The following is a 27,437-nucleotide window of genomic DNA, read 5'->3' on the forward strand; positions in this document are numbered from 1 at the left end:
CTTCCTTCCTTCCTTCCTTCCTTCCTTCCTTCCTTCCTTCCTTCCTTTTGTGGTGGGGAGAGCAGGTTCAGGACTCCCTATTGGCAACTGTTCTTTCTCTTTTTAATTTTTTTCTTTAATTTTTCAAAAAATTTTAAACTTTTTAATTTTAAATCTTTAATTTAATTTTTTTCTTTAAGATACTCTACCCCATAACATGGGGCTCTAACTCATGACCCCAAGATCAAGAGGCACATGCTCTACCAACTGAGCCAGCCAGGTGCCCTATTTCTACATGTAGGGACAGAGTTATCACTGTGACTTAAGGAAATATGTATAATCTGCATCCACTTTGGTTATGTTACAGTTTGTGATCTGTGTAATACAGAAAAAAAATAGCACCATGTTGGGTCTTTTTCCGTTATCTCTGCAGGTAATATAAACACCTCAGCTGCCTCTTAAAATTGTGTTATTTTGTTACTATGTTTTGCAAATACACATTAGAAATTTTGTGTAAGTTGTTGTAAGGGAGCAAGAATGTCCTATCCCCTTCAAGGTACTTCTAGCACCCTGACACAAGACAGATTCATAGGAGAAAATCAAACTTAATAGTGTATGTGTGGGGAATCCATATAGACATGGAAATTCCAAAGACAGGCAAAATGAGGTATATGAAAGGAACACACTTCACAAGGTGATAAGAAAAGCAGCTGTTTGATAATTAGATATTTGCCCTACTGTACAGGTGGATCAGTCAGATAAAATTTATCTCTGCTAATAACCCTTATTTTGAGAACAACCATCAGTTTAGATTCTATGTTGTTAAGGGAGCAGCAAAAGTTTTTTTGAGCCTGTAGAGTTTTGATTGCCTTCAGGTTAGAATAACGTTCATGCTAATGTGGCCCATCTTGGGGCAGCCCACATTCAGCCCCTATAGTGTTTAGCCCTTAAACATTTTTTGAATAAGGGTTTTGATACTATCTTTGTAAATACAATTTAAATTATTTTAATAGAATTATAAAAAATTATCACAAGAACTCCATTTTTTAAAAATTGAGAGTTATTCTTCTTGGCAGTTGATTTGCCAAGTCAAAAATTAAGATAAATTTACAATAAAAGTAAACATTTGAAAATGGAATCATCATAGCCATGTTGCCTATTTATTAGTTTTTTTAAAAAACCCTATAAGGATGAACATGTGTTGGTTTTAGAAAAACCTACATATTCAGAAGCAGAAGTTTGTGAAGATCTAGAAATAAATGTCTTTTTATGATACATAATGCTTTGGCATGTGGATTTTTTTCTTTAAGTGGGTTAAGATGAAAATACCAATGAGCTGAATCTTCAGGGAAACAAAACATTTCCAGGAGAGAAAGAGAAATTTAAACAAACAAAAGCACCAGTATCCAGACATATTAATGAGAAAGTAGTAAACTTGTGAAAGTATTTTTGGTAGCTGAAATTCTGCCCACATAGCTTATTCATTAGAGATATTACTGGTCAGGCTAATTATCATCATTGATTTTTAAGTGTATTACTATGCATGATGAATGGAGTACAAGAGATTTAGTCTGAGCTTCTCAAAATATGTTTAGATTATTCCTTAATCAAGATACTTTATAAAGGCTGCTAATCAAAAAGTTTCTTGGTTGGCCATAACTTGAAGTATTTAAAAATAAATGTAATTAACAGTTATTCTTGGCACGTCACAGCTTGGTATTTTGTATGAAAATATTTTTACCTTCTAAGTCTATTTCACACAGTGAAATAAATAATTCCACGAAAGTTCTAAGACGCATGAGTCTTAAGGAAAGAAGAGGACACTTCCTCATCTACTATATAGGGAAACACCCAGTGGATTGCATATAACAGTTTTCTACAAAGATCGGTTTCTCCAGTTTTTCTCTTGAATGAGTACAAATTAGAGCATGAAAACTTCAAAATATGCTTTGAAAATCTATTTGATGCGATAATAGCACCACTTTCCTTTTTTAACATATCACATTTCAAAGCACGTTTTAAGTGTCAATCTGCCTTCCTTGGTTGTTCATTTGGGATAAAGGCTGACTAAACATTAATTTCTAACCACTTTCAATTTTTGTTCACCAGTAATTTTACACGGCTGCCACATTTAGCAGGAACAGAACAAAACTTTCAGCTTGCAAAGCAAATTCAATCCCAGTGGAAAGAATTTGGCCTGGATTCTGTTGAGTTAGCCCATTATGATGTCCTGTTGTCCTATCCAAATAAGACTCATCCGAACTACATCTCAATAATTGATGAAGACGGAAATGAGGTAAAACAAAGAGATAAGAAACTACCCTCATCTCTATTCTTTTCAAACACCTTTTATGAAAGAATGCCCTATACTATCTCTAATTATTGATGGAAATCAATATTATTGAAACTTGTCAATGTTGTCTTTAATATCTCATTACCAGTGTCAACTCCTTTCCTATGATGTTTGAATTTAATGTGATGTTGGAAAAAGTCTGAGAAATTAATGCTTGATGACAGTTGTATTTTCTGTTTTTTAGTATTGTGTGCTAATATAAAATATGATATATTAGTAATTCCAGGCAAGTAAAATAGACATATCTTTTATAGATACTGTATAAGTTTGGGGGTGTGAGGAAACCCAAGACACCTGGTATGTAGTTTGAGTCCACAGCTTTTTATTGGTGCTTAATGATATGACTCATATGATCATGTATTCAGCTCTGTGCCCAGAACTTGGATGTGGACATTTGAAGGGGGAAGAGAATTGGGAGAGAATGTCTATAGAATGATTATCTAATGAATTTATAATCTTGTTTGCAAGTTAGGGTACATACTTGAGTAAGAAGAGATAATACAAGTGATTGAGGTATTTCTTGTCATGATATGTTCAATATGAAAGTAAAACTCATTCGCTTAACCCTATTTAGCATACCTTAGTTTTAGAGCTACTGTATCTTAACTGAAATAGCCCCTTTCAATCCAGACAGTCTCCCTCAGTCTTTTTGTCAGTTGGGCCTTTTCAGTTGTAAATAGCTTCAAATATGTCCAGCTTGATCAGTGAACTGAAAATGTCATGTGATTTAAATACATATAAATTTATAAACATTTTTTCCTAATATGTCAATCACCTTCTATCAACTAATGGATTAGTCTTTTAATGGCAAATATGTTGTTATGTTTTGCTGTCAATGATGTAATTCCATGCTAAATTTCCTAATATGATTTGAAACTTTCCATATTAACTACTATTTTAAATTATTGTAGTTAGTTGTTTATCTTTTTAAAATATTAACCTATCTCAAAATTTAAAAAGTATTTTTTAAAAAAAGTTATGTGGAGGGCACCTGGGTGGCTCAGTTGGTTAAGCGACTGCCTTCGGCTCAGGTCATGATCCTGGAGTCCCGGGATCGAGTCCCGCATCGGGCTCCCTGCTCAGCGGGGGGTCTGCTTCTCCCTCTGCCCTCTTCCTTCTCGTGCTCTCTGTCTCTCATAAATAAATAAAATCTTTAAAAAAAAAAAAAAAAAGTTATGTGGAATATCCATATACTGCATATGGTCCCATAACATTTGTTAAATAAGTGGGGGCATATCAATATAATTAAGTACTAAGCAGTCTATAAAAGTATGCTTAGGAAAGTTATTTAATGATGAAATAAGATATAGATTATGTTAAATATATATATATTTATATATACATATAAAACCTCTGTCTTGATCTGTCTGATTTGGGGATGATCTATATACAATGAGGAAGATAGAAAACTTGCACTTCTTTTTTCCTTCTTCTTTCACCTCCTAATTTTGACTGTGACTTTGCTTTTATTATTCCATTTCATTGTTTGTTTTGCCATTATAAGCATTTATTAAACTCTTCAAGCCTGTCACATAATATAAAAGTATCATGTAGAAACATCATTCTGGAGATTTTCTGGAATGGTGTTAGCTGTCTCTTTTGGCTTCCTAGACCAATTTCTGTTGGGATGGGGAGTGTTTTCCCCACACATCCAACAAGCAATTCTCAGACACCAGTTGGGTGTCCTATAATTCGACTCAATTCTGACACTATTTACCTGGAGATAGCATCAGATTCCATAGGTAAGAGTTCAGTCTCATAAGACTGCCCCCTCCCCCACCCACTCAGATATCAGTTGCAAGCCCAGGTTGTTAACCTGTTTCTGACCTACGAGCTGTAGACTGGAGGTTCCAATAACCCCCCTTCAACTCAGGATGCCAGTTGAAAGCCCAGGTTGTTAACTGTATTTCTGACAGACGGGCAGAAATCAGAGGTTCCTATGATTCCCTCCTCAGGTTTGACTAATGTGCTAGAGCAAATTAACATTTGCAAAAAACATTTTACATTCCAGATTACTGATTTATTAAAAGGATGATAAATGATATGGATCAGTAGCCAGATGAAGGATGCATAGGAAAAAGTATGTGGGAAAGAGCAGAGAGTTTCCACCCCCTCTCTAGGAGCCCCAATCCCCTCCCATTTCCATGTGTTCGCCAACCCAGAAGCTCTCTGAACCTGGTCTTTTGGGTTTTTATGGAGGCTTCATTACACAGGTGTGATGATTAAATCTTGGCTATTGATGATTGATTCAACTTCCAGCTCCTCTCTCCTGGTTGAGAGGTTGGCAGTGGGACTGAAAGTTCCAACCCTCTAATCACTAAGTTGGTTCTCCTGCAACCTGCGCCCATCCTTAAGTGGGGTCCAAAAGTTACCTCGTTAACATAACAATAGACACATTTGTTGCTCTCATCAGGAAATTCCTTTTAGGAGGTTTTAGGAGCTCAGTGCCAGAAATGGGATGAAGATCAAATATATATTTATTATAAATCACAATATCACACTGCCTAAATCTTCCTAATTTTTTAAAAGCTATATCATTAATTCATTTTCCTTTTTTATTTTCATCCAAAGTACATCTGAACATAGTCACATACTTCTCCAAAGTGCCTTGCTTCCTCCCTATTTCTCCCTTTCCTGAAGCAAGCAATATTCAACTGTTGACACAGAATGAACAAACCTTTTAAGTTTTATTTTTTTTAAAGATTTTATTTATTTGATAGAGAGCGAGCACAAATAGGGGGAGCAGGCAGAGGGAGAGGGAGAAGCAGGCTCCTCGCTGAGCGGGGAGCCCGATGAGGGCCTCGATCCCAGGACCCTGGGATCATGACCTGAGCCGAAGGCAGACGCTTAATGACTGACACCCAGGCACCCCAAACCTTATAAATTTTAAAGGAAAAGGAAAAGAGTTTTATTTGAATCCAAGTTAAGGCAGCTGCCCAGGATACACAATTTTCACAAAAGAAAAATGGAGCATTCGGGAGGAAAAGGAAGAGTAAAAATCACGTAATAGGAAAACAAAAGTGACTTAAATGCTGTGTATCAGTAATTAGAAAAAATTTAAAGGAAAAAACTGTCTGATTAAAAACAGCATATCAGACTAAGTAAAATCAGCTGTGTACTATTTTATAAGAAGTGACTTGAACACAACATCACAAGTCTGAAAGTAACAAAACTGAAAAAGAAATACCAAGTAAATATTGACTTAAAAAATGGTTTTATCTTATAAAGTAAATTTTAAAGCAAAGTCAAAAACCTTATTAAGAGATAAAGAGGGTCACTACCTAAGTGTTTCTATTCACCAACAATTCTAAAATTGTTTTTATCTGTTAAAGGAAAAGTTACAACAGGCCCAAAATTGAATTACTTGTATTGAGACCCACTCAGAAAACCAAGATTTAATACCTAACCTAATGCAGTTTCAGCCTCTCCCAGGAATGTGACCTTTAACTAGTCAATCTGTAATTACCTGGTCAGCACTGATGAGGTAATCCACCCAAATGACCCCTTTTGTCCCCTAAAGGACAAAAATTAATAAGGAAAAAATACAAGGAAAGCATAAATAAATAAGGAGTTAAGAAAAAAAAAAGAGGCGTATCTATAGATGCTGCACAGATAAGAAAGATAGGAAAAGATAAGAAAATACTAGGAAGAAGTATGCCAATAATTCACAGCTGAGATGAAATGGAAAAAACTTGAAATTTGACACAAGAATGCAAAATCCAAATAGTTCTATAATATTGAAGAAATTAAATCAGTACTTCAAAAACTCCCACAACACAGAGCATCAAGACCAACTGGTTTTCCTTTAAGTTTGAAAGATTAAAGTAAAAGATCATTTAAATATAACACAAGCTATTTCAAAGAATATTAAAAACTCAACTCATTTTTTAAGGCAAGTATAATCTAGAAATGATAACCCAACAAGCAAATTGCAAACAGACAGGCCAAATGTGTAATGTATGTATATGGATAATATAATTATCATTATGAAAAAGAAAAATTGCATACTCATCTCAAAAAATATCCCCCCCCCCAAAAAAATTGAACAAATGAAACATAAATTCACGATAAAAACTCTTAGTAAACTTGGAAAGGAAGTTAATTAACATCACCTGATAAAGGTCACAGCAACTATCAAAATTAATGGTGAGACATTAAAAACATTCCCCTGGAATTTGGATATCTATCACTACTTTGTGACATTGTACATGGCCCTGGTCCTGGGCAGGGGTACAAACAGTGATGGGAGACCGGGAGTGAACCTAACGTTATGTTATCCCAACTAGAGCACCAAATATCTACCTTTTCTTTCTTTTTTTTTTTTTTTTTAAGATTTTATTTATTTGACAGAGAGAGACACAGTGAGAGAGGGAACACAAGCAGGGGGAGTGGGAGAGGGAGAAGCAGGCCTCCCACCGAGCAGGGAGCCTGATGCAAGGCTCGATCCCAGGACCCTGGGACCACGACCTGAGCCGAAGGCAGCGTCTAACTGACTGAGCCACCCAGGTGCCACCAAATATCTACCTTTTCTGAGGCACACAGAACCTACCGTGAAACTGTATCAATTACTACCCTTTAAAAATCCCCACATCCTCCATTTAGCCCATAATTTTTCTGTGACACACATAGCATAGGAAACTCATCTGAATCATTGGGAAAGATTATAAAAGAAATCGTAGTAAAGTGCAGTACAAAACCATCTAGAAACAAAGTCCTTGCATCAGCACATCTTTTAGCCAAGGGAGTATTCAAGTTGATCTCACTCAATTTGCCTATATGGTAATCTTCACTTTTACAGCCTCTCTGAACAAGTGGATTTTAGAGCAAGTTTATGAGTTATTCTAACATGTGGGAGAAATTTGTAAGGTCAGGGAAACAACTATTTTGGGTGACTTTATCAAAGGTAGACTATATACCAGAGAGCATTGCTCACTTTCCAGAATTCACTAATACAGCCTCAAATTATGTATTCTCAGTATAACCAAAACAGTTTAGTTTACAAATTTTGTGACATAAAAAAAGGCAGTATATAGTTCAGTCTATATCATATGTTATCTTTGTGAACAAAGATAAGATAATGTGTCTATATATATTTAAAATATTTCTGGTAGAATCTATAGAACACTAGTCGTATTGGTTGCCTGTGGAAGGAGGAACTTGTGTGTGTTGTGCAGGAGAGTAAAAGTTTACAGTTTACCACAGAACGCAGGTCTGAAGAGTCACAATAATTAAATTTCACTTGGACATGGTGATGGTACAAAACCATTAATAGGTGTGACAGAGGGACAAAAACAGTTGAACTGTCACAATGTTCATAGATAACGCCTAAATCTGAAACACTGCATGTTATTTAAACAAATAGAGGTAAATATCCCCCAAATCAACTCCTGGTTGTGATAAAAGAAAGGGAATTTTAGGGCCACCTGGGTGGCTCAGTCATTAAGTGCCTGCCTTTGGCTCAGGTCATGATCCCAGGGTCCTGGGATCGAGCCCCACATCAGGCTCTCTGCTCAGCGGGAACCTGCTTCTCCCTCTCCCCCTGCTTATGTTCCCTCTCTCACTGACTCTCTCTCTCTCTGTCAAATAAATAATCTAAAAAAAAAAAAGGGAATTTTCAACTTTTCATGTTTGTGGGCCCTGCTTCTGGGCTCCCAGAGAAGCTATACTTGAACCTTTACCAAGGTCAAAATGACTCGGCAAAACCTTAAAGTATATATGGGCTCAATCAATATCTCTACAAGGCAAACATCTTAGAATACTTTCACTTTGGTCATACCCTACCACTTTATGCCCATAATTCTAATTCAATCTTGTTCTTGTCAACTTGAATAATACTTGCTTTTCTTATTACATACAGTACATATTTATTCATTTTTTCCACATATTCAGGATACCTTGCTTACCAGTCTTTCTTGAATCATCTTAGAGCTTCTTTTAGAGGCTTTGTTTTGTTGAATGATATCCTTTAGAGATTTTCTTTAAGTGAATATCTGTTGGCTCCAAACTATTAATTTTTGGTAGAAAATGTGGCTTTCATTTAATTTCCTTTTTTAAATTTTTTTGGAGTAGGAGGCTGGGTGCATAAGGGTCCACACCTAGCTCGCAGCCCAACTCGGAGCTCAGTCGCACCACCCTGAGATCATGACCCAAGCTGAAATCAAGAGTCGGATGCTTAATCGACTGAGCCACCCAGGCACCCCCATTTTATTTTCAAAAGGAAGGATGTTTTTGTGGGACCTAGATTTGTAGTTTGGCAGTTACTGTCCCTTCACACATGGAGAGAATATTTGACAGCATTATGGCTTCCGTTATTGTTGTTGAGAAGTCAGCTGCTAATCTGTTATTCTGTTTGGGTTTCTTGTATAATCTCTCTTTTGTAACTTTTAACATTAAGTAGTATATTGAATATCATAATTTTACTGCGATAGGTCTGGAGGTAGATTATTTTTTCGTTAGTTTGGTCAGGATTCATTGGACGATCTGAATCTTAAGAGTTCATAATTTTTATCAGTTTGGAAAATTCTTAGTCATTATATTTTCAAATTTAGCTCCTCCACAGTCTTTTTATTCTCGTCTCTCTTTTTTTTAAAGATAGATTTATTTATTTATTTATTTATTTATTTATTTATTTATTTTTAGAGAGAGAGAGCGAGAGTGCAGATGTAGGGCAGAGGGAGGGCAGAGGAAGAGAGAATCCCACGTAGACTCCATGCTGAGCACAGAGCCCAACTTGGGGCCCGATCCCACAAACCTGAGACCAAGACCTGAGCTGAAACCAATAGTCAGATGCCCAACTGCACCACCCAGGTGCCCCTCTTTTCTCTTTTACAAATCCTCATATATATATCCAATGGGTTTGTCTCTAGTGTATCCTTAACCCTGAAGGATGTTGTTCTTTGGCAACCCAGCGTTATGCATGACCATCTCAGAATTTCTTTAAACTCCTGTGCCTCTTGTTTGGGCTCTGATGGATCCAACTAAGGCAAAGGCAGACTTTAGTGCAATCTCTCAGGATTCCTGCTTTCACGCCACTTTTTTGGCTTCTGAGTATTCCTTACTTTTTTTTTTTTTCCCCAATTTGATGATACACTTAAAAATATAATATTTTATATTTAGTTCAGCATCTTTAGTTCTTTTCAGTGTGAATGTTGTTCAGTGTATCTAGATACTGTTAGATATGGATTCCCCCAATGTAATTTTTTTTATTGAAGTGAATTTGGTATTTAATTTGTTGCTAAATAATTATCTTAGCAATGTTATAAGGGATTGAGATTACAATACAATGATACTTTTTATTTGGGTGTTAAAATTTTCCTCCTAAATCAAAGCCTGGTGCTTTATAGATCCTCCCTGGGTCTTTGGCTTATTCTTCTAGCACAGTGCTGGGTATTTGATATGTATTTTCAAAATACAAAATACAAAACCCTCTACTGACAAAAATGATACTGTACATTTTTCCTTGTTTGCTTGTAGTAACCAAACTTTACCTAACTTAGTTTTGACTTATATTTTGCTTTTCCAGATTTTCAACTCATCGTTATTTGAACCACCTCCTCCAGGATATGAAAATGTTTCAGATGTTGTGCCACCTTTTAATGCCTTCTCTCCCCAGGGGATGCCAGAGGTAAATATGCAATGTAATAATATACAAATAACAAACAGAACCCCCTCATACATGCAGGCAACAATTGAACAGCTATAAGGAGATTTTTTATATAATCCAAATTTACCCCCTTTTCACAGTTAGGACAGTAGAATTTCTTAATAAGAAAAAGCACTATTTATTGTTTTGTTGACAGTTTTTAAAGATAAAATTTACTGCAGTGAGATGCAGAAATCCAAAATGTACATTTATTGACTTTTGACAAATGTATATACCTGTGTAATCCAAACCCCTTAACACACAAAATATTACCATCATTTCAGAAAGTACCTCTATGCCTTTTCTCAATCAGTACCACACCCCTTGCCCCCTGCCAGTCAATCATTCTAATTGTTTTTGCTACCATTGATTAGTTTTGCCTATTTTAAAAATTCATATTGATGGAATTGTACAGCATGTAATCATTTGTGTCCAGTTTCTTTCACTAAGTGTAGTCTATGAGATTCATGTGTTTTAGCTTTTAATTTGTTCTTTTTTATTGCTAAGTAATTTCCATTGTATGAAAATACAGCATTAATTACTACTGTTGCATAGCACTGATTAGTTTTCAAAGAATTTGAATAAGAGTATTGTTGCCATTTTCAAATGAAGAGCATGAATGTCCATTCTAGAAAATTTTGTGTGGTCTACTCAATAAAGCAGTGTGCATAACTATCATCTGAAATTCTATAGTCAATCCCCAGATTCGTGTGAGGTACTTTGTTTTTTATAAGAAAGCTAAATTTGAAAGAGTTGAATATAATTATTAACATCTTTTTAAAAGTTGTCTCTCCTATTATAATACTTGACAGTAAGTAAATTCAATTTTGGATGTATTGGGTTGAAGTGCCTGGGATATATTCACAAGAAGTTGCTAATTGACAGTTGGGTATATTGGATTGTCACTCAATAGAAGGCTCTTATTGGAAACATCCTAGGTAAAAAATTTGCTTAATCAATTAGGATTTATTGCAAGCACATGAGGATGATTTAATATCAGGAAGTGCCATATCTTTTAATAAGTAAGAGAGAAAATACTATTTTTATTTTCAAATGTATTGATTTATTAACTTATAATTTAAAAACTCTTGCAAACTTAGAATGAAAGAGTATTATCCATTGGTTGTATGAAGTTCACTTCAAATGAATAGTTTACATCTTAATGGTATAATATTAGAAAAATTCTGTCTAATATTTAGCACATAAATAGAATGCTGGCAATCATAATTATTCCATAATTGACATGAGATAGGAATGAGGCATATAACAATTGGAAGTGAAGAGATAGTATATTTTAGATCTTAGGTGTACTGCGGTCACTTAGACTTAATCCAAGGTTAAGGTACCTCTCATCTTTGTTCTCAGTCTCATTCCTCTTCCCCTGCCCAATGTATTTATGTCCTTTGCAGTGCATATATTCTTTTTTTGTTTGTTTTTCTTTAGAGAGGGAGAGAGCGGGGGAGGGGTAGAGGAAGAGGGAGAGAGAGAATCTTAGGCAAGCTCCATGCTCAGTGGGGCTCAGTCTCACAACCCTGAGATCATGACCTGAGCCGAAACCAAGAGTCGGACCCTTAACCGACGGAGCCACCCTGATGCCCCAGCAATGTACATATTCTTGAAAACATATGGCTTTATTTTGTGTTTGATGTGTTTTAAATTTATGTAAATAGCATTAAACTTTAGGTCTTACTTGTTCTCTTACTCTTTCCAGTCAGTGGCCTTTAAAAACTCTATCCACGTTGCTTTATGTCAGGGTAGTTCGTTACTTTTTACTTGTTGCCTATCATCCCATGCTATGTGCACACCACATGTAACTTACCCATTCTCTGAGCCTCGAGCGCTGCTTTACTCCTAAATCCTCATCACCACAGTGTTGCAGCGAATGTCCTCATATGTGTCCCCATCTGGGCTTGCAAGAGTTTCTCTGTTTACAGTAAACCAAGTGTGGGATTGCTGTTTTGTAGGAATATTTAATTTCACAATGTCCAGACTGTAGCAGTTGGTTGCTTCCGCTGACACTAAATGAGTGTTCCTTTTTCCTCATATATTTTCATCAACACTTGAAATTACATAACTTTATGATTTTTGCTTTTTGTTTATATAACTTTATTATTTTATTTTAATTCACGTTTCTCTGATTACAACTGAGGTTGCTCATCTGTAAACATATTTATTTATTAGCTGTTCTGGTTTTTATTCTGTGCAATGACTAAGGATAGCCTTCTTCCTGTTGAATTTCCAGTCTTTTTCTTACTGATTTTAAGGGTTTCTTAAATATTTTAATTATTCATTCCATATTGGTTTAAATATTACAAACCTTTTTCTAATTTTTCACCCATTTGTTCATGTTATCTAAGTTCCCCTTTTCTTATTTTTTTAAGGATTTTTTTTTTTTTTGAGAGAGAACAAGAGAGAGCACGAATGGGGGAAGGGCAGAGGGAGAGGGAGAGGCAGACTCCTGGCTGAGCAGGGAGCTCAGACCCAGGACCCTGGGATCATGACCTGAGCCAAAGGCAGACGCTTACCCGACTGAGCCACCCAGGTGCCCCAAGTTGTCCTTTATTGAAAAGGTATCTTTAATTTTAATATTGCTCAACTGTTCTCTTTATGTTTTTATACTTTGGGTCTTCTTTATTAATTCATTATTTACAGTGATATATCTGTATAATCAGAATATACAAAAAATACTAATATATCATTATTTAAAAATAACAATATTATCAGATTGAAGATAAGTATATATGGACATAGTGTATAATAACAGGAAATATAACAAAAAATTTAATTTAAAATAGCCATAAAATATAAAATACAAGTCTTCAATGAGCATGAAGTAGTTGAAGAGCACTGTGAAATTTATTGAGCAGTGAAAATATTACATATAAAGAAACTTTATGTTTCTAGAAAAGAAGACAGAATGCTATAGGGAGAAAATTATTCCCACATTAGTTTGTGGGTTTAATGTATAATCAATTGACATCCCCAAGTAATTTTTGGACTTTGACAGAATTATTCTACTCATAAGAGTCATAGAGATTATTAACTCATTTCTTTCAAGTAGACCTAAACTCTTCTTGATTAATGGGAAGATAGAGTCTGTGATCCTGCATGAGATTCTTGTTTCTGTTCAAATATTAGATGAGTTTGCTGGCTGATGTGCTTCACTGGATCACCTGTAACTCAGCCAGTGCAATGCTAATTCTTTTTAAAGTTATGTGTGTCTGTGCTTAATCTATTTCGCTGTAGGGGTGCCTGGTTGGCTCCGTCAGTGAAGCGTCTGCCTTCGGCTCAGATCATGATCCCAGGGTCCTGGGATCAAGTCCTGCATCGGGCTCCTTGCTCAGCAGAAATCCTGCTTCTCCCCCAACTGCTATTCCCCCTACTTGTGCTCTCTCTCTCTCTGATAAATAAATAAATAAAATCTTGAAAAAAATAAAAATAAGATAAAATAAAAATATAATCTAATCTAGCGGTTCTCAAATGGTGGTCAGCATGTACCGTGATAATCCAGAAGGTTTGTAAAACACCAGTTCTAGCTCCCACCCCCTTGAGTTTGGGTAGGTCTTCATAGTTCATTTCCAACAAGACCCTAGGTGACACTGATTCTGAGGGCTTAAGAACCATGCTTTAGGAGCCACTGGCCTTGTCTCCGGTTCTGTTTCAATTAACAAGAGCAGGAAGATGGAAGCTTGCAAGAAATGGAAAATTCTAGGCTAACAGTGCAAGATTGTATTTATTCCCAGTCATAGAACAATGGTACAGTGTAAACTTTACAAGAAAGTCATTGTCTGAAAACAAAGCTTTTTTTCTAACTGATGGTGACAACTTGCATTTGTGAAGTGCCCAGAGGACATATCTATCACATTTGTTTTCATTTTCAAAGTGTACTGTCATTTTTTTTTACTTTTTTTTATTATTATGTTATGTTAATCACCATACATTACATCATTAGTTTTTGATGTAGTGTTCCATGATTCATTGTTTGCATATAACACCCAGTGCTCATGCAGAACGTGCCCTCTTTAATAAAAGTGTACTGTCATTTTTAAACTAATGTCTCCTTCGATCCCTCATTTGTTTTGTGCAGATTGCAGATTTATCAAAAGATAGCCACAATTTACAGACATTTAAGGAAGTAGTCTCCCCAAAGTTAGTGATATTAAATAGGGATAAATTTCAAGTAAGACACCGACACTAAGACAAAATTCACTGAAATTAAATTGATTAATAACTCTATATTCACAAAATAAGAGCGAGCTCCAGGGAGGGCTAACAATTATAAATGAGACATACAGTACGGTTATTAATAGTGTATTAATATTGCATTGTTTGAGGAAGAAATATAAGAGCTAAAAGTAATCCCTTTACTGAAGCAAAGATTCAAATATCACTTCTCAGTCGACTTTTTCGTTTAAATTGCATGCACCTAAGTACTAGTTTACTATTTGCCTATTCTGTTTAAACTTTGAAACAGTTTTCTACAGCACTTATCACTTTTTAATATACTATGTAATTTGCTTATTAGTTATTATTTTTATTATTATCTTTCTGCATTTCACATGAATGTAAGTTCCTCCAAGGACAGGGATGTGCTGTATCCCTAGTTCGTAGAACACTGCCGGGTTCATAATGATACATTTTCAACAAGTTTGTCAAATGAATCCTGGAATTAGTTTGGAAACAATTTTATTTTAGTATCTGTTGTACATTTGTTGTGCACATGCTAGGAGAAATGTAGCCAAAGAGGGAAACAATAAAAATAAAATTATAGGATATGAGAAGTTGTCCAGCCCAGGGACTTCAAACTAGGATGTGTGAAGACTTCCGAAGGCAGACATGAGATTGTTTTAAAGAAATCCATTTCCACCACCAGTTTCTCAGGGTGCAGTTACGTTGGACTGAAAACTAGCCCATGGTCAGGTCCTGCTGGTACTTCCTTATTTATAATCATTTTTCTCTTATTTTTACAAATGAAAGACATCTCTCACCCATCCTAAAACAATATGAAGCATATCTCTGAGTTGTAACTATCTCTGAGGTTCTGGACAAAGAGACAATAGTGAAAGATTCTCATAACTGGGTAACAAGAGATTTGGCAAATCAGATGGTTTGCAACTGAACAAAATTAGATGAGCCTAGTTGAGCGTCTAGCTGACATCATTAGAATTAACTCAGATAATAGATCAGTGTCTGTGATTTGGGCGTTGTAACTTGGAAGGAGTTTATATAACTTAGTGAAAATTCTGCAACAAAACTTCTTTCACTCCCATCTCAAAGTTTCTCAGAAATTTGGTCTAAAAACAAGAAATGTGAATAGAACTAATGTGGAGTCCTGTCTCATTCTAGCAACAATTTATTCATCCAGTGACCTGATGTTTTAACATCTAATAGCATTAAGAAATATATTTCAAGTAAAATTTTGTGCTTGGGTATCATTTACACAAATTTGTAATATTGTTAGACTCAATCTGATACTACTAATAATTAGCTTACTCCTAAAGAATTTTCTTAGCACATACATCCTGTCACAAGACATTTTAAAAAATTCAATAGACACACACACACACACATACACACATATATACGCACATACACACACATATATGTATAATCTTAATCAAAGGAAGTTTGGCAGTGATCAAGAAAAGACTTCCAAGCATTCCCAAATCCTAGGTGACAAGACACTGAAATGGAATGTAGCATGCTATTTAATTAAGAAGTGTTCTCTTGGGATCAATAGTTGTGTCAGGGGAGGGAAGGGAAGCTGGATTGAGTAGAGGGAGCAGTGACCCTCAATGGCAGCTTAGGGACAGGCTTGGCTGACCTGAAGGGCATTTCTGGAGTCAGCAGAGCTCTTCAGAACTGTCCTGGGTTGGACTAAAATGTCCAAGGCTTTATACTCCCCACTGATCAGTCATGCACTGTGTGACATCCCAGGAAGGGGCATGACTTTGAGCAGAGTGGTTGTCTGTAGCTGAGGCAATTCCTAAAGAGGCTTGAGAACTGAAGGCTGTCTGCAGAGAACCTTCCTTGCAGCTGGAACAAGAATGTCTTCAGCGAAGGGAAATCTGGACAGCACATCCCAGTGTCTAGCAGAAATATATTTTACTTTAGAGTAAAATTCTTTGGTGAAGGGGGGACAAGATAGAAGTTCGAGGAGAAAATGGGTGATAAAATTCTGACTGAAGAGTGTCTTCCTGTATTTTTTAAATGAATGATGTGGAATAGTAAATCAGTATAGTGTGTATATTCCTTTGGATGCATATAAAAAGTGATGTAAAATTGCTTCTCAAAATATTAATAGTTATAATATGCTGGAAATTGCATTTTTTGTAGCTACTTAAAGTTATGATAAGCAATTTTAGATGTCAAGTAAATATATGAGGGGCTGATGTTGAGGGAGTTTCAAAATTAATTTAGGGAGTAGGTGAGAAAAAAAATGAAGAATCCTGGTCTCATCTAACCTGTCATTTTGCAAATGAGAATCCTGAGACTCAGAGATGTTATTAAGATTTGCACACGGTCATACTAGTAATATGAAACCAGACCCGTAAAGCAGCTATACTACCTGACCTTTCTTCCTTACCTGGTGGTAGTGGAGACCCATTAGGCTACTAGTGTGAAGGAACTTCTAAGAATGAAGCTGTCCTCAAGGGTTTCTTAACCTAGGGTGCCTGGACCCCTTCAAACTACATGCGGCAATATATATATTCATGTACATTTTGGGGGGGATCACTTCTATAGCATTATAGCCACTCTAGAGGAGACATATATAAACAAAGCTTACTGTTAAATTCATACATCTCTAACTCAGCCAATTGTCCTAATTCAAGTTCATTTCTCCCTTGAATCTCTTATAGGAGGCTTGTGCTTTTCTGACTCTCTTGCATGCTCTTGCCTCTTCCTCATTCAAAGATGTGAAACTGTCCTAATGCAGAGAAACCTCCTTGTATTAAATCGTGCTTGTCCTAAACCATTCCTGGTCTCCACAGGGTGATCTTGTGTATGTTAACTATGCGCAGACTGAAGACTTCCTTAAACTAGAGAGGGACATGAAAATCAATTGCTCTGGGAAGATTGTGATTGCCAGATACGGGAAAATTTTCAGAGGAAATAAGGTAAAAATCATTTCTTTTTTCCTTTCCCCCAATATAAAAAAATATCTTACATGTGTAGAAACATATCCCTAAAACTTTCTGAGGACCATGATCCTTTCATATTCTGTAACACGGCCACCTTATGGGGAGGACACATTTACTAGCTTATAGACAGGGGTTTTAAATTGGGTCATTGGAGTTTGAACCAGTGTAGTTCAAGGAGAACAAAGCATATTTTTTCATACCTGTAAATTATGCCTGTGGTCTACGTAGAAGCATTCATTGGATTTGTTGTTGCCATCAGTATCTTCGTTTTTTAATATTATCTTTGAAAATACTAAATTCAATTTTAATGTGAATTGTTAATATAGGTAATCAGAGAAACCAAATTCTACATAGCAGTTTTAAAAAATTACTATCACTTGATCTGTTCATTTTTTTCCTCTTTTGTGAGAAATTAAATTTCAAAAATATTCCCTCCCAGTCATAAAAGATCTGGCCTATGGAGTCTGCTTTCTTCTTGTGCTCCTAGACCAGTGGAAGAAACAGCAAGTACTTGCTATCACTATTGTGGACATTTCCTAAAGCTACAGCTCTGAGGGATGATCCATCCCTAGAAACCCATTTTTATTTTATTATTTTATTTTTTTCTTAGAAGCCCATTTTTAGAACCTGAAGTAGGAAAAAGCAAAAGCCAGTTCTCTGTGAGATGTCCTTTGTTGTAGGTCTAATGATAAAGGATTGAAAATAAAGTTTGGCTATTCATTTAAGTGTAATTTCAAAAAAAAATTGATATTATCAAATCTGGAACAACCAACCTGAAATAAGAGAGACATTGTTCTTTCCAGGTTAAAAACGCCCAGGTGGCAGGGGCCAAAGGAGTCATTCTGTACTCAGATCCTGCTGATTACTTTGCTCCTGGGGTGGAGTCCTATCCAGATGGTTGGAATCTTCCTGGACACGGTGTCCAGCGTGGAAATATCTTAAATCTTAATGGTGCAGGAGACCCTCTCACACCTGGTTACCCAGCAAATGGTGAGTGATAGGACCTTAATCATCATGGGAAACTAAAAAAAAAACCTTTTTAAGTGATTTTATTAAAGGATTTTGAGATCAAGTATGTCTTTTCAAAATTCTCTTTGCATCTAAGAAGTAAGTTAAAGAGTTTCAAACTCTGGAAATTATTGGTTTATGTCCCTTATCTCTTATTTGGAACCCTTGGGCCTGATGGGTTTTAGAACTCTGATATTTTCAGATATTTAAAAGTAATATGGGGCATATTCTATATATTGCCTAACACTCAGGAGGCTGGGCTAGGATACAGGAAGCAGGCATATAAATATTTTTGCAATAAAATGTATGAATAATCATACTAAGCGGAGGAAAATAATAAATGATAAATAATATGAATAACCACATGTCTGCTCAAACTAGATTTTGCTGTCAAATGAGTTTGCATCAAATCAGGTTTTGATGCTAAGCAAATTCCCTCCAAATTTATGGTTTTTAAGTTTTTGGATTTCCTAGTTATGGATAAGGGATAGCAGAAAAGAAGTTCTATAAACCTCCGAAATGGCACATTTAAAATATAGAGTCCTGGGGCACCTGGGTGGCTCAGTTAAGCCTCCAACTCTTGATTTTGGCTTAGGTCATGATTTTGTGGTTATGAGATCGAGTCCCACATCTGGCTCCACGCTCAGTGTGGAGTCTACTTGAGGATTCTCTGTCTCCCTCTCTTTTAGCCCCTCTCCCTGCCCACACTCTCTCTCTCTCAATAAATAAAATCTTTTTAAAAAACACAAAAAATAAAGTATAGAGTCCAGAAAATGCTTATTGCATCTTTGCTATATAAACACCATAGTGATAACTTTCTAGGACTGTTTCCTGAATGACAGCTGTTACACGTATTAACAGACCTATTAGCCTTGTAGTATTACTGCCTCTGCTTGACAGGAGGAAAGGGAGACAAGCGGGTGTCTGCCCAGATCACCACCCCGCTAAGTGAGGGCTTCCAGCCGCCTGGCTCCAGATGCACATGCTTGTGTAAGGCTGAAATGCTTCATAGTAAAAGTGTAGATCATTAACAAAGGAAGCCACTTTATTTTGAATGTCCTCAGCTATTTGATAAGGTTTACAAAAATCTGTGATCATTAAGTTTGTGTGGCTTATTTTTTTTTAAAGATTTTATTTATTTATTTGAAAGAGAGAGATAGCAAGAGAGAGCATGAGCAGGGGCAGAGGGAGAAGCAAGCTCCCCACTGAGCAGAGAACCCAAAGTGGGGCTGGATCCCAGGACCCTGGGATTATGACCGGAGCTGAAAGCAGATACTTAACCCACTGAGCCACCCAGGTGCCCCTGAATTTGTGTGGTTATAAGGTGTATATCTTGGATATAATAGCTCGCCAAATCAGAGAAATACAAATCAAAACCACAATGAGATACCACCTCACACCAGTCAGAATGGCTAAAATTAAAAAGTCAGGGAGCTCTATTTTCAACTTTTTGAGGAACCTCCATACAGTTTTCCAGAGTGGCTGCACCAGCTTGCATTCCCACCAACAGTGTAGGAGGGTTCCCCTTTCTCCGCATCCCCGCCAACATCTGTCGTTTCCTGACTTGTTAATTTTAGCCATTCTGACTGGTGTGAGGTGGTATCTCATTGAGGTTTTGATTTGGATTTCCCTGATGCCAAGCAATGTTGAACACTTTTTCATGTGTCTGTTGGCCATTTGGATGTCTTCTTTGGAAAAATGTCTGTTCATGTCTTCTGCCCATTTCTTGATTGGATCATTTGTTCTTTGGGTGTTGAATTTGATAAGTTCTTTATAGATTTTGGATACTAGCCCTTTATCTGATATGTCATTTGCAAATATCTTCTCCCATTCTGTCGCTTGTCTTTTGGTTTTGTTGACTGTTTCCTTTGCTGTGCAAAAGCTTTTTATCTTGATGAAGTCCCAGTAGTTCATTTTTGCCCTTGCTTCCCTTACCTTTGGCGATGTTTCTGGGAAAAAGTTGCTGCGGTTGAGGTGGAAGAGGTTGCTGCCTGTGTTCTCCTTTAGGATTTTGATGGATTTCTGTCTCACACTGAGGTCTTTCAACCATTTTGAGTCTATTTTTGTGTGTGGTGTAAGGAAATGGTTCAGTTTCATTCTTCTGCATGTGGCTGTCCCAATTTTCCCAAAACCATTTGTTGAAGAGACTGTCTTTTTTGCACTGGACATTCTTTCCTGCTTTGTCGAAGATGAGTTGACCATAGAGTTGAGGGTCCATTTCTGGGCTCTCTATTCTGTTCCATTGATCTATGTGTCTGCTTTTGTGCCAGTACCATACTGTCTTAATGATGACAGCTTTCTAATAGAGCTTGAAGTCCGGAATTGTGATGCCGCCAGCTTTGCTTTTCTTTTTCCACATTCCTCTGGCTCTTTGGGGACTTTTCTGGTTTCATACAAATCTTAGAATTATTTGTTCCATTTCTTTGAAAAAAGTGGATGATATTTTGATGGGGATTGCATTGAATGTGTAGATTGCTCTAGGTAGCATTGACATCTTCACAATATTTGTTCTTCCAATCCATGAGCATGGAACGTTTTTCCACTTCTTTGTGTCTTCCTCAATTTCTTTGATGAGTATTTTATAGTTTTCTGAGTACAGATTCTTTGCCTCTTTGGTTAGATTTATTCCTAGGTATCTTATGGTTTGGGTGCTATTGTAAATGGGATCGACTCCTTAATTTCTCTTTCTTCTGTCTTGTTGTTGGTATATAGGAATGCCACTGATTTCTGTGCATAGATTTTATATCCTGCCACTTTACTGAATTCCTGTATGAGTTCTAGCAGTGTTGGGGTGGAGTCTTTTGGGTTTCCACATAAAGAATCATATCATTTGAAACGAGTGAGAGTTTGATTCTTCTTTGCTGATTTGGATGCCTTTTATTTCTTTTTGTTGTCTGATTGCTGTGGCTAGGACTTCTAATACTATGTTGAATAGCCGTGGTGATAGTGGACATCCCTGCCGTGTTCCTGACCTTAGGTGGAGAGCTCTCAGTTTTTCCCCATTCAGAATGATATTCGCTGTGGGTTTTCATAGATGGGTTTTATGATATTGAGGTATGTACCCTCTCTCCCTATACTCGGAAGAGTTTTGATCAAGAAGGATGCTGTACTTTGACAAATGCTTTTGCTGCATCTATTGAGAGGATCATATGGTTCTTGTTCTTTCTTTTATTAATGTATGGTATCACATTGTTTGATTTGCGGATGTTGAACCAACCTTGCAGCTCAGGAATAAATCCCACTTGGTCGTGGTGAATAATCCTTTTAATGTACTGTTGGATACTATTGGCTAGTATTTTGGGAGAATTTTTGCATCCATGTTTATCAAGGATATTGGTCTGTAATTCTTTTTGATGAGGTCTTTGTCTGGTTTGGGGATCAAGGTAATGGAGGCCTCATAAAACCAGTTTGGAAATTTCCCTTCCATTTCTATTTTTTGGAACAGTTTCAGAAGAATAGGTATGAATTCTTCTTTTTTTTTTTTTTAAAGATTTTATTTATTTATTTGAGACAGAGAGAATGAGAGAGAGAGAGCACATGAGAGGGGGGAGGGTCAGAGGCAGAAGCAGGCTCCCCGCCGAGCAGGGAGCCCGATGCGGGACTCGATCCAGGGACTCCAGGATCATGACCTGAGCCGAAGGCAGTCGCTTAACCAACTGAGCCACCCAGGCGCCCTGAATTCTTCTTTAAATGTTTGATAGAATTCCCCTGGGAAGACATCTGGCCCTGGGCTCTTGTTTGTTGGGAGATTATTGATGACTGCTTCAATTTCCTTAGTGGTTATAGGTCTGTTCAGGTTTTCTATTTCTTCCTGGTTCAGTTTTGGTAGTTGATACATCTCTAGGAATGCATCCATTTCTTCCAGGTTATCTAATTTGCTGGCACAGAGTTGCTCATAATATGTTCTTATAATTGTTTGTATTTCTTTGGTGGTGGTTGTGATCTCTCCTCTTTCGTTCATGATTTTGTTGATTTGGGTCCTTTCTCTTTTCTTTTTGATAAGTCTGGCCAGGGGTTTATCAATCTTGTTAATTCTTTCAAAGAATCCTAGTTTTGTTGATCTGTTCTACTGTTCTTTTGGTTTCTATTTCATTAATTTCTGCTCTGATCTTTATTACTTCTCTTCTCCTGTTGGGTTTAGGCTTTATTTGTTGTTCTTTCTCCAGCTCCTTTCGGTGTAGGGTTAGGTTGTGTACTTGAGACCTTTCTTGTTTCTTGAGAAAGGCTTGTATTGCTATATACTTTCCTCTTAGGACTGCCTTTGCATTATCCTAAAGATTTTGAACAGTTGTGTTTTCATTTTCATTTGTTGCCATGAATTTTTTAAATTCTTCTTCAATTTCCTGGTTGGCCCATTCATTCTTCAGTAGGATGCTCTCTAGCCTCCATGTATTTGAGTTCTTTCTGACTTTCCTCTTGTGATTGAGTTCTAGTTTCAAAGCATTGTGGTCTGAAAATAGGCAGGGAATGATCCCAGTCTTTTGGTACCAGTTGAGACCTGATTTGTGACCTAGGATGTGATCTATTCTGGAGAATGTTCCATGGGCATTAGAGAAGAATGTGTATTCTGTTGCTTTGGGATGGAATGTTCTGAATATATCTGTGAAGTCCATTTGGTCCAGTGTGTCATTTAAAGTCTTTATTTCCTTGTTGATCTTTTGCTTAGATGATCTGTCCATTTCAGTGAGGGGGGTGTTAAAATCCCCCACTATTATTGTATTGTTGTCGATGTGTTTCTTTGCTTTGGTTATTAATTGACTTATATAACTGGCTGTTCCCATGTTAGGGGCATAGATATTTACAATTGTTAGATCTTCCTGTTGGATAAACCCTTTAAGTAGTGTATAGTGTCCTTCCTCATCTCTTATTACAGTCTGGTTTACAATCTAATTTGTCTGATATAAGGATTGCCACTCCAGCTTTCTTTTGGTGTCCATTAGCATGGTAAATGGGTTTCCACCCCTTCACTTTCAATCTGGGGGTGTCTTTGGGTCTAAAATGAGTCTCTTGCAGACAGCATATCGATGGGTCTTGTTTTTTTATCCAATCTGATAGCCTGTGTCTTTTGATTGGGGCATTTAGCCCATTTACATTCAGGGTAACTAATCAAAGATATGAATTTAGTGCCATTGTATTGCCTGTAAGGTGACTGTTACTGTATATTGTCTGTGTTCCTTTCTGGTCTATGTTGCTTTTACGCTCTCTCTTTGCTTAGAGGACCCCTTTCAATATTTCTTGTAGGGCTAGTTTCGTGTTTGCAAATTCCTTTAGTTTTTGTTTGTCTTGGAAGCTTTTTATCTCTACTTCTATTTTCATTGACAGCCTAGCTGGATATAGTATTCTTGACTGCATATTTTTCTTATTTAGTGCTCTGAGGATATCGTGCCAGTCCTTTCTGGCCTGCCAGGTCTCTGTGGATAGGTCTGTTGCCAATCTAATGTTTCTACCATTGTAGGTTACAGATCTCTTCTCCCGAGCTGCTCTCAGGATTTTCTCTTTGTCTCTGAGACTGGTAAGTTTTACTATTAGATATCAGGGTGTTGACCTATTTTTATTGTTTTTGAGAGGGGTTCTCTGTGTTTCCTGAATTTTGATGCCTGTTTCCTTCTCCAAATTAGGGAAGTTCTCTGCTATAATTTGCTCCAATATACCTTCTGCCCCTCTCTCTCTTTCTTCTTCTTCTGGGATCCCAATTATTCTAATGTTGTTTCGTCTTATGGTATCACTTATCTCTGGAATTCTGCCCTTGTGATCCAGTAGTTGTTTATCTCTCTTTTTCTCAGCTTCTTTATTTTCCATCATTTGGTCTTCTATATTACTGATTCTCTCTTCTGCCTCATTTATCCTAGCAGTTAGAGCCTCCGTTTTTGATTGCACCTCATTAATAGCCTTTTTGATTTTGACTTGGTTAGATTTTAGTTCTTTTATTTCTCCAGAAAGCGTTTCTCTAATAACTTCCATGCTTTTTTCAAGCCCAGCTAGTATCTTTAAAGTCATCTTTCTGAACTCTAGTTCCGACATCATACTAATGTCCATATTGATTAGGTCCCTGGCAGTCGGTACTGCCTCTTGTTCTTTTTGTTGAGGTGGTATTTTCCATCTTGTCATTTTGTCCAGAGGTGAATAGATGAATGAGAGAACAAAATGCTAACAGGGTAACAACGTCCCCAGAAAATAAACACTAAACAAATCAGAAAACACCTGAAACTGGGGGAAAAGATAGGGAAAGAAAGAAAAAAGAGAAAAAGAAAAAGAAAAATATAAAGACAAACAAAAACAGAACAAAGCAGAAAAAAACAGAATATGATCAAATATGATCAGGCTGGTGCATAGATCAGTGCCACACACTAGATTTGGGGTGTATTTTGGTCTGTTAGAAGAAAGTGCCTCCCAAAATTTTAAAGAAACAAAAACTTATGTATGTACAAAAATAAGGGTTAATACAATGAAGGCATGGAATATGACTATAAAGATGAAAGTTATAAAAGATTTTATAAAAGGAATTGATAAGATAAGAAGTTGGTTGGAAAAAGAAAAGAGGTTTAAAAAAAAAAGGGAGAGAATGTGATCAGGCAGGAGACTAGAACAAAGCCATACACTAGAGATTTAGGGTATATTTTGATCTGTTAGAAGAAATTGTATCTCAAAATTTTAAAGAGAGAACAACTTATATATATATATATATATATACCAAAAATAAGGGCAACTAATATGAAGGGATAGAATATGACTCTAAAAATGAAAAATAAAAAATGTTTTTTAAAAAAGGGATTGATACGATGTTGGTTGAAAATGGGAAAAAGAAAAATTCAAAAAAAAAAAGAAAAAAGAAAAGAGAGTTAAAAAAATTAACTTTTAAAGAGTAAAGAATCATGGGGAAAAAGCCATGAATTCTATGTGCAGTATTCCCCTAGCGCTGGAGTTCTGCCGTTCTCATTGATCCGTAAACGTGGTCTTGGCCAGCTGTTCTTGTGGATCTTCTGGGGGAGGGGCCTGTTGCCATGGTTTCCAAATGTCTTTGCTGGAGGTGGAATTGCCCCGCCCTTCCCGGTCCGGGCTAAGTAATCTGCTTGGGTTTGCTCTCGGGAGCTTTTGTTCCCTGCAAGCTTTCCGTACACCTTTGGAGGAGGAGGGTGAAAATGGCGGCCTCCCAATCTCCGACCCGGAGGAGCGAGAACTCGGGGCCCTGCTGTGTGCCCCGAGAGAAAAGCAGTCAGTCACTCCTGTTTCCCCGGTCTCTGGCTGCACTCCGTGCTCACCCGGCCTGTGACCGAGCGTTTCTATCTCTGGCACCCGACCCCGGGTGGAGTCTCCAAACCCCGCAGATCCCTGCGGTGCACTCCTGTGCCAGTCCTCCCGGGGGACGAAGGGGAGTCTCCCCGGATCTGCTGCCTGTTGGGTCCCTGCTGGAGGAGCAGTGGCCCTATTGCACCGAGGATCACAGTTTATGGCAACCCCAAGCTGAGAGCCCACTCCTCGGCTCTGTCTCTGCAGCCGGCTTCCCCGCTCCGATACCTGGGAGCTCTGCCGCACTCAGGCACCCCCAGTCTTTCCTCGACCCTGAGGGTCCTGAGACCACACTGTCCCATGAGGGTTCCACCCCCTGCTTAGCCACTGGAGCGACGTCTCTCAGCGGAGCTGACTTCTAAAAGTTCCGATTTTGGGCTCTGCTGATCTTTCACTTGCAAGAAGTGGCCGATGGAGGCCCCTTCCCCCGCCGTCTATCCTCCCGAAGATTGCCTCGGATTCCCTTCTCCACACGTCCTACCTTCCAGAAAGTGGCCGCTTTTCTGTTTAGAGAGTTGTTGCTATTCTTTTCCTTGATCTCCTGTTGAGTTTGTAGGTGTTCAGAATGGTTTGATCCCTATCCAGCTGAATTCCTGGGACCAGATGAAATCCAGGTCTCTTACTCCTCCGCCATCTTGCCAATATTTTCTAATTTTCCTTACTCTCTCTCTTTTTAAAGATATTATTTATTTGAGAGAGAGAGAGAGAGCACAAGGTGGGGGAAGGGTAGAGGGGAAAGGGAGACGCGGACTCCCCACTGAGCAGGGAGCCCTACGCGGGGCTCGATCCCAGGACCCTGAGAACATGACCTGAGCCAAAGGCAGATGCTTAAAGACTGAGCCACCCAGACACCCCCAGTGTCTATTCTTTTGTACCTTGCTGCTTTTGTTCAGTATAATGATTTAAGATTTATCCGTGTTATTGTGTGTACTAATTGTTCCTTTTAATTGCTGAGTAGAATTCTACTGTGTGATTATACTACAGATTGTTTTTATTTTTTTTAATGGATCACTTCACGAATTTACATGTCATCCTTGCACAGCAGACATGCTAATCTTCTCTGTATTGTTCCAAGTTTAGTATATGTGCTGCACCAGATTATTTATTCCTGCTCCTTTTGACAGACATCTGTACCATGTCCCGTGTTTGGCTGCCCGAATGCATCTGCTATGAACAATTTTGTACAATTTTGTCTTTTTGTGTACATGTATTTTCTTCTTCATTGGGGAAATACCTAGGAGAGTAATTGCCATGTCCTCATGCACAATTCTGTATAACCTTACTTTCAAAAGAGTTATCCAAAGTGACTGTATGTTTTTACACTCTTGCAAGGTAGGTAGGAGAGTTTCAGTTGCTCCACATACTGACATTCAAAATTGTCTTTTTATTATGACAGTTCTAGTAGATGCAATATAAGAATGTGTTTAAGGTGATTTACAGACAAACTTTTGAAAGGGACTGAATTTCTACTAATGTGTGTTCCACTTTTTTCAGAATACGCTTATAGACATGAAATCACAGAGGCTGTTGGTCTTCCAAACATTCCTGTTCATCCAATTGGATACTATGATGCACAGAAGCTCCTGGAGTAAGTTTGTTAGCAACAAACAGATGGCTGTTTGGATATTTCTCTTTATTGGCAGTCTTCAACTACCGGCAATATTCAACATCTGAATATTTCTTCAACATTAAGGAATGCTGAAATTCTCTTAGATGGTAGAACCTATAATTTTGTCACCCTTTTAAAGAATAGTGGTTCTATTCTGGAATTTACGTTATGTAGTGGTATCCAGTGTGTGACGGTTATGAAAATGAGACTTCCAGTTCTCCACCTGTAGGGGCATGATTGATCAGTGGCGCTAGCTACTGCGCTTTGAAATCTCTCACCCTGTTTGTATCAAGGCCTTGCTTCCCACAGGCATTCCCAGTCAGTGACTGGTTGCGGCAGGGACAACTAAAACAGGCTCATCACTGGGAGGCGCAGGGCTCCTCTCATCGGAGACTTTGGCTCAGGATTCCACGGCAG

General features: G+C 37.5%; 1 protein-coding gene and 1 pseudogene across 2 annotated transcripts in view; one reads left to right on the top strand and one right to left on the bottom strand.

Annotated features, from left to right (window-relative positions):
• FOLH1B (folate hydrolase 1B) overlaps window positions 1-27,437 on the top strand; it is a 66,176-nt gene that overhangs the window by 5,201 nt on the left and 33,538 nt on the right. For both annotated transcript variants that reach the window (XM_044919758.1, XM_044919759.1), the window contains exons 3-7: window positions 2,089-2,275; window positions 9,855-9,956; window positions 16,967-17,092; window positions 17,920-18,106; window positions 26,906-26,999. In XM_044919758.1, coding sequence (XP_044775693.1) covers window positions 2,089-2,275; window positions 9,855-9,956; window positions 16,967-17,092; window positions 17,920-18,106; window positions 26,906-26,999 — 696 coding nt within the window. The remainder of the gene's footprint in view (window positions 1-2,088; window positions 2,276-9,854; window positions 9,957-16,966; window positions 17,093-17,919; window positions 18,107-26,905; window positions 27,000-27,437) is intronic.
• Window positions 26,409-26,505, bottom strand: LOC123326262 (annotated as a pseudogene).

This window comes from Neomonachus schauinslandi, chromosome 11, assembly GCF_002201575.2.
Source record: "Neomonachus schauinslandi chromosome 11, ASM220157v2, whole genome shotgun sequence".
In the NCBI taxonomy this organism is placed as follows: Eukaryota; Metazoa; Chordata; class Mammalia; order Carnivora; family Phocidae; genus Neomonachus; species Neomonachus schauinslandi.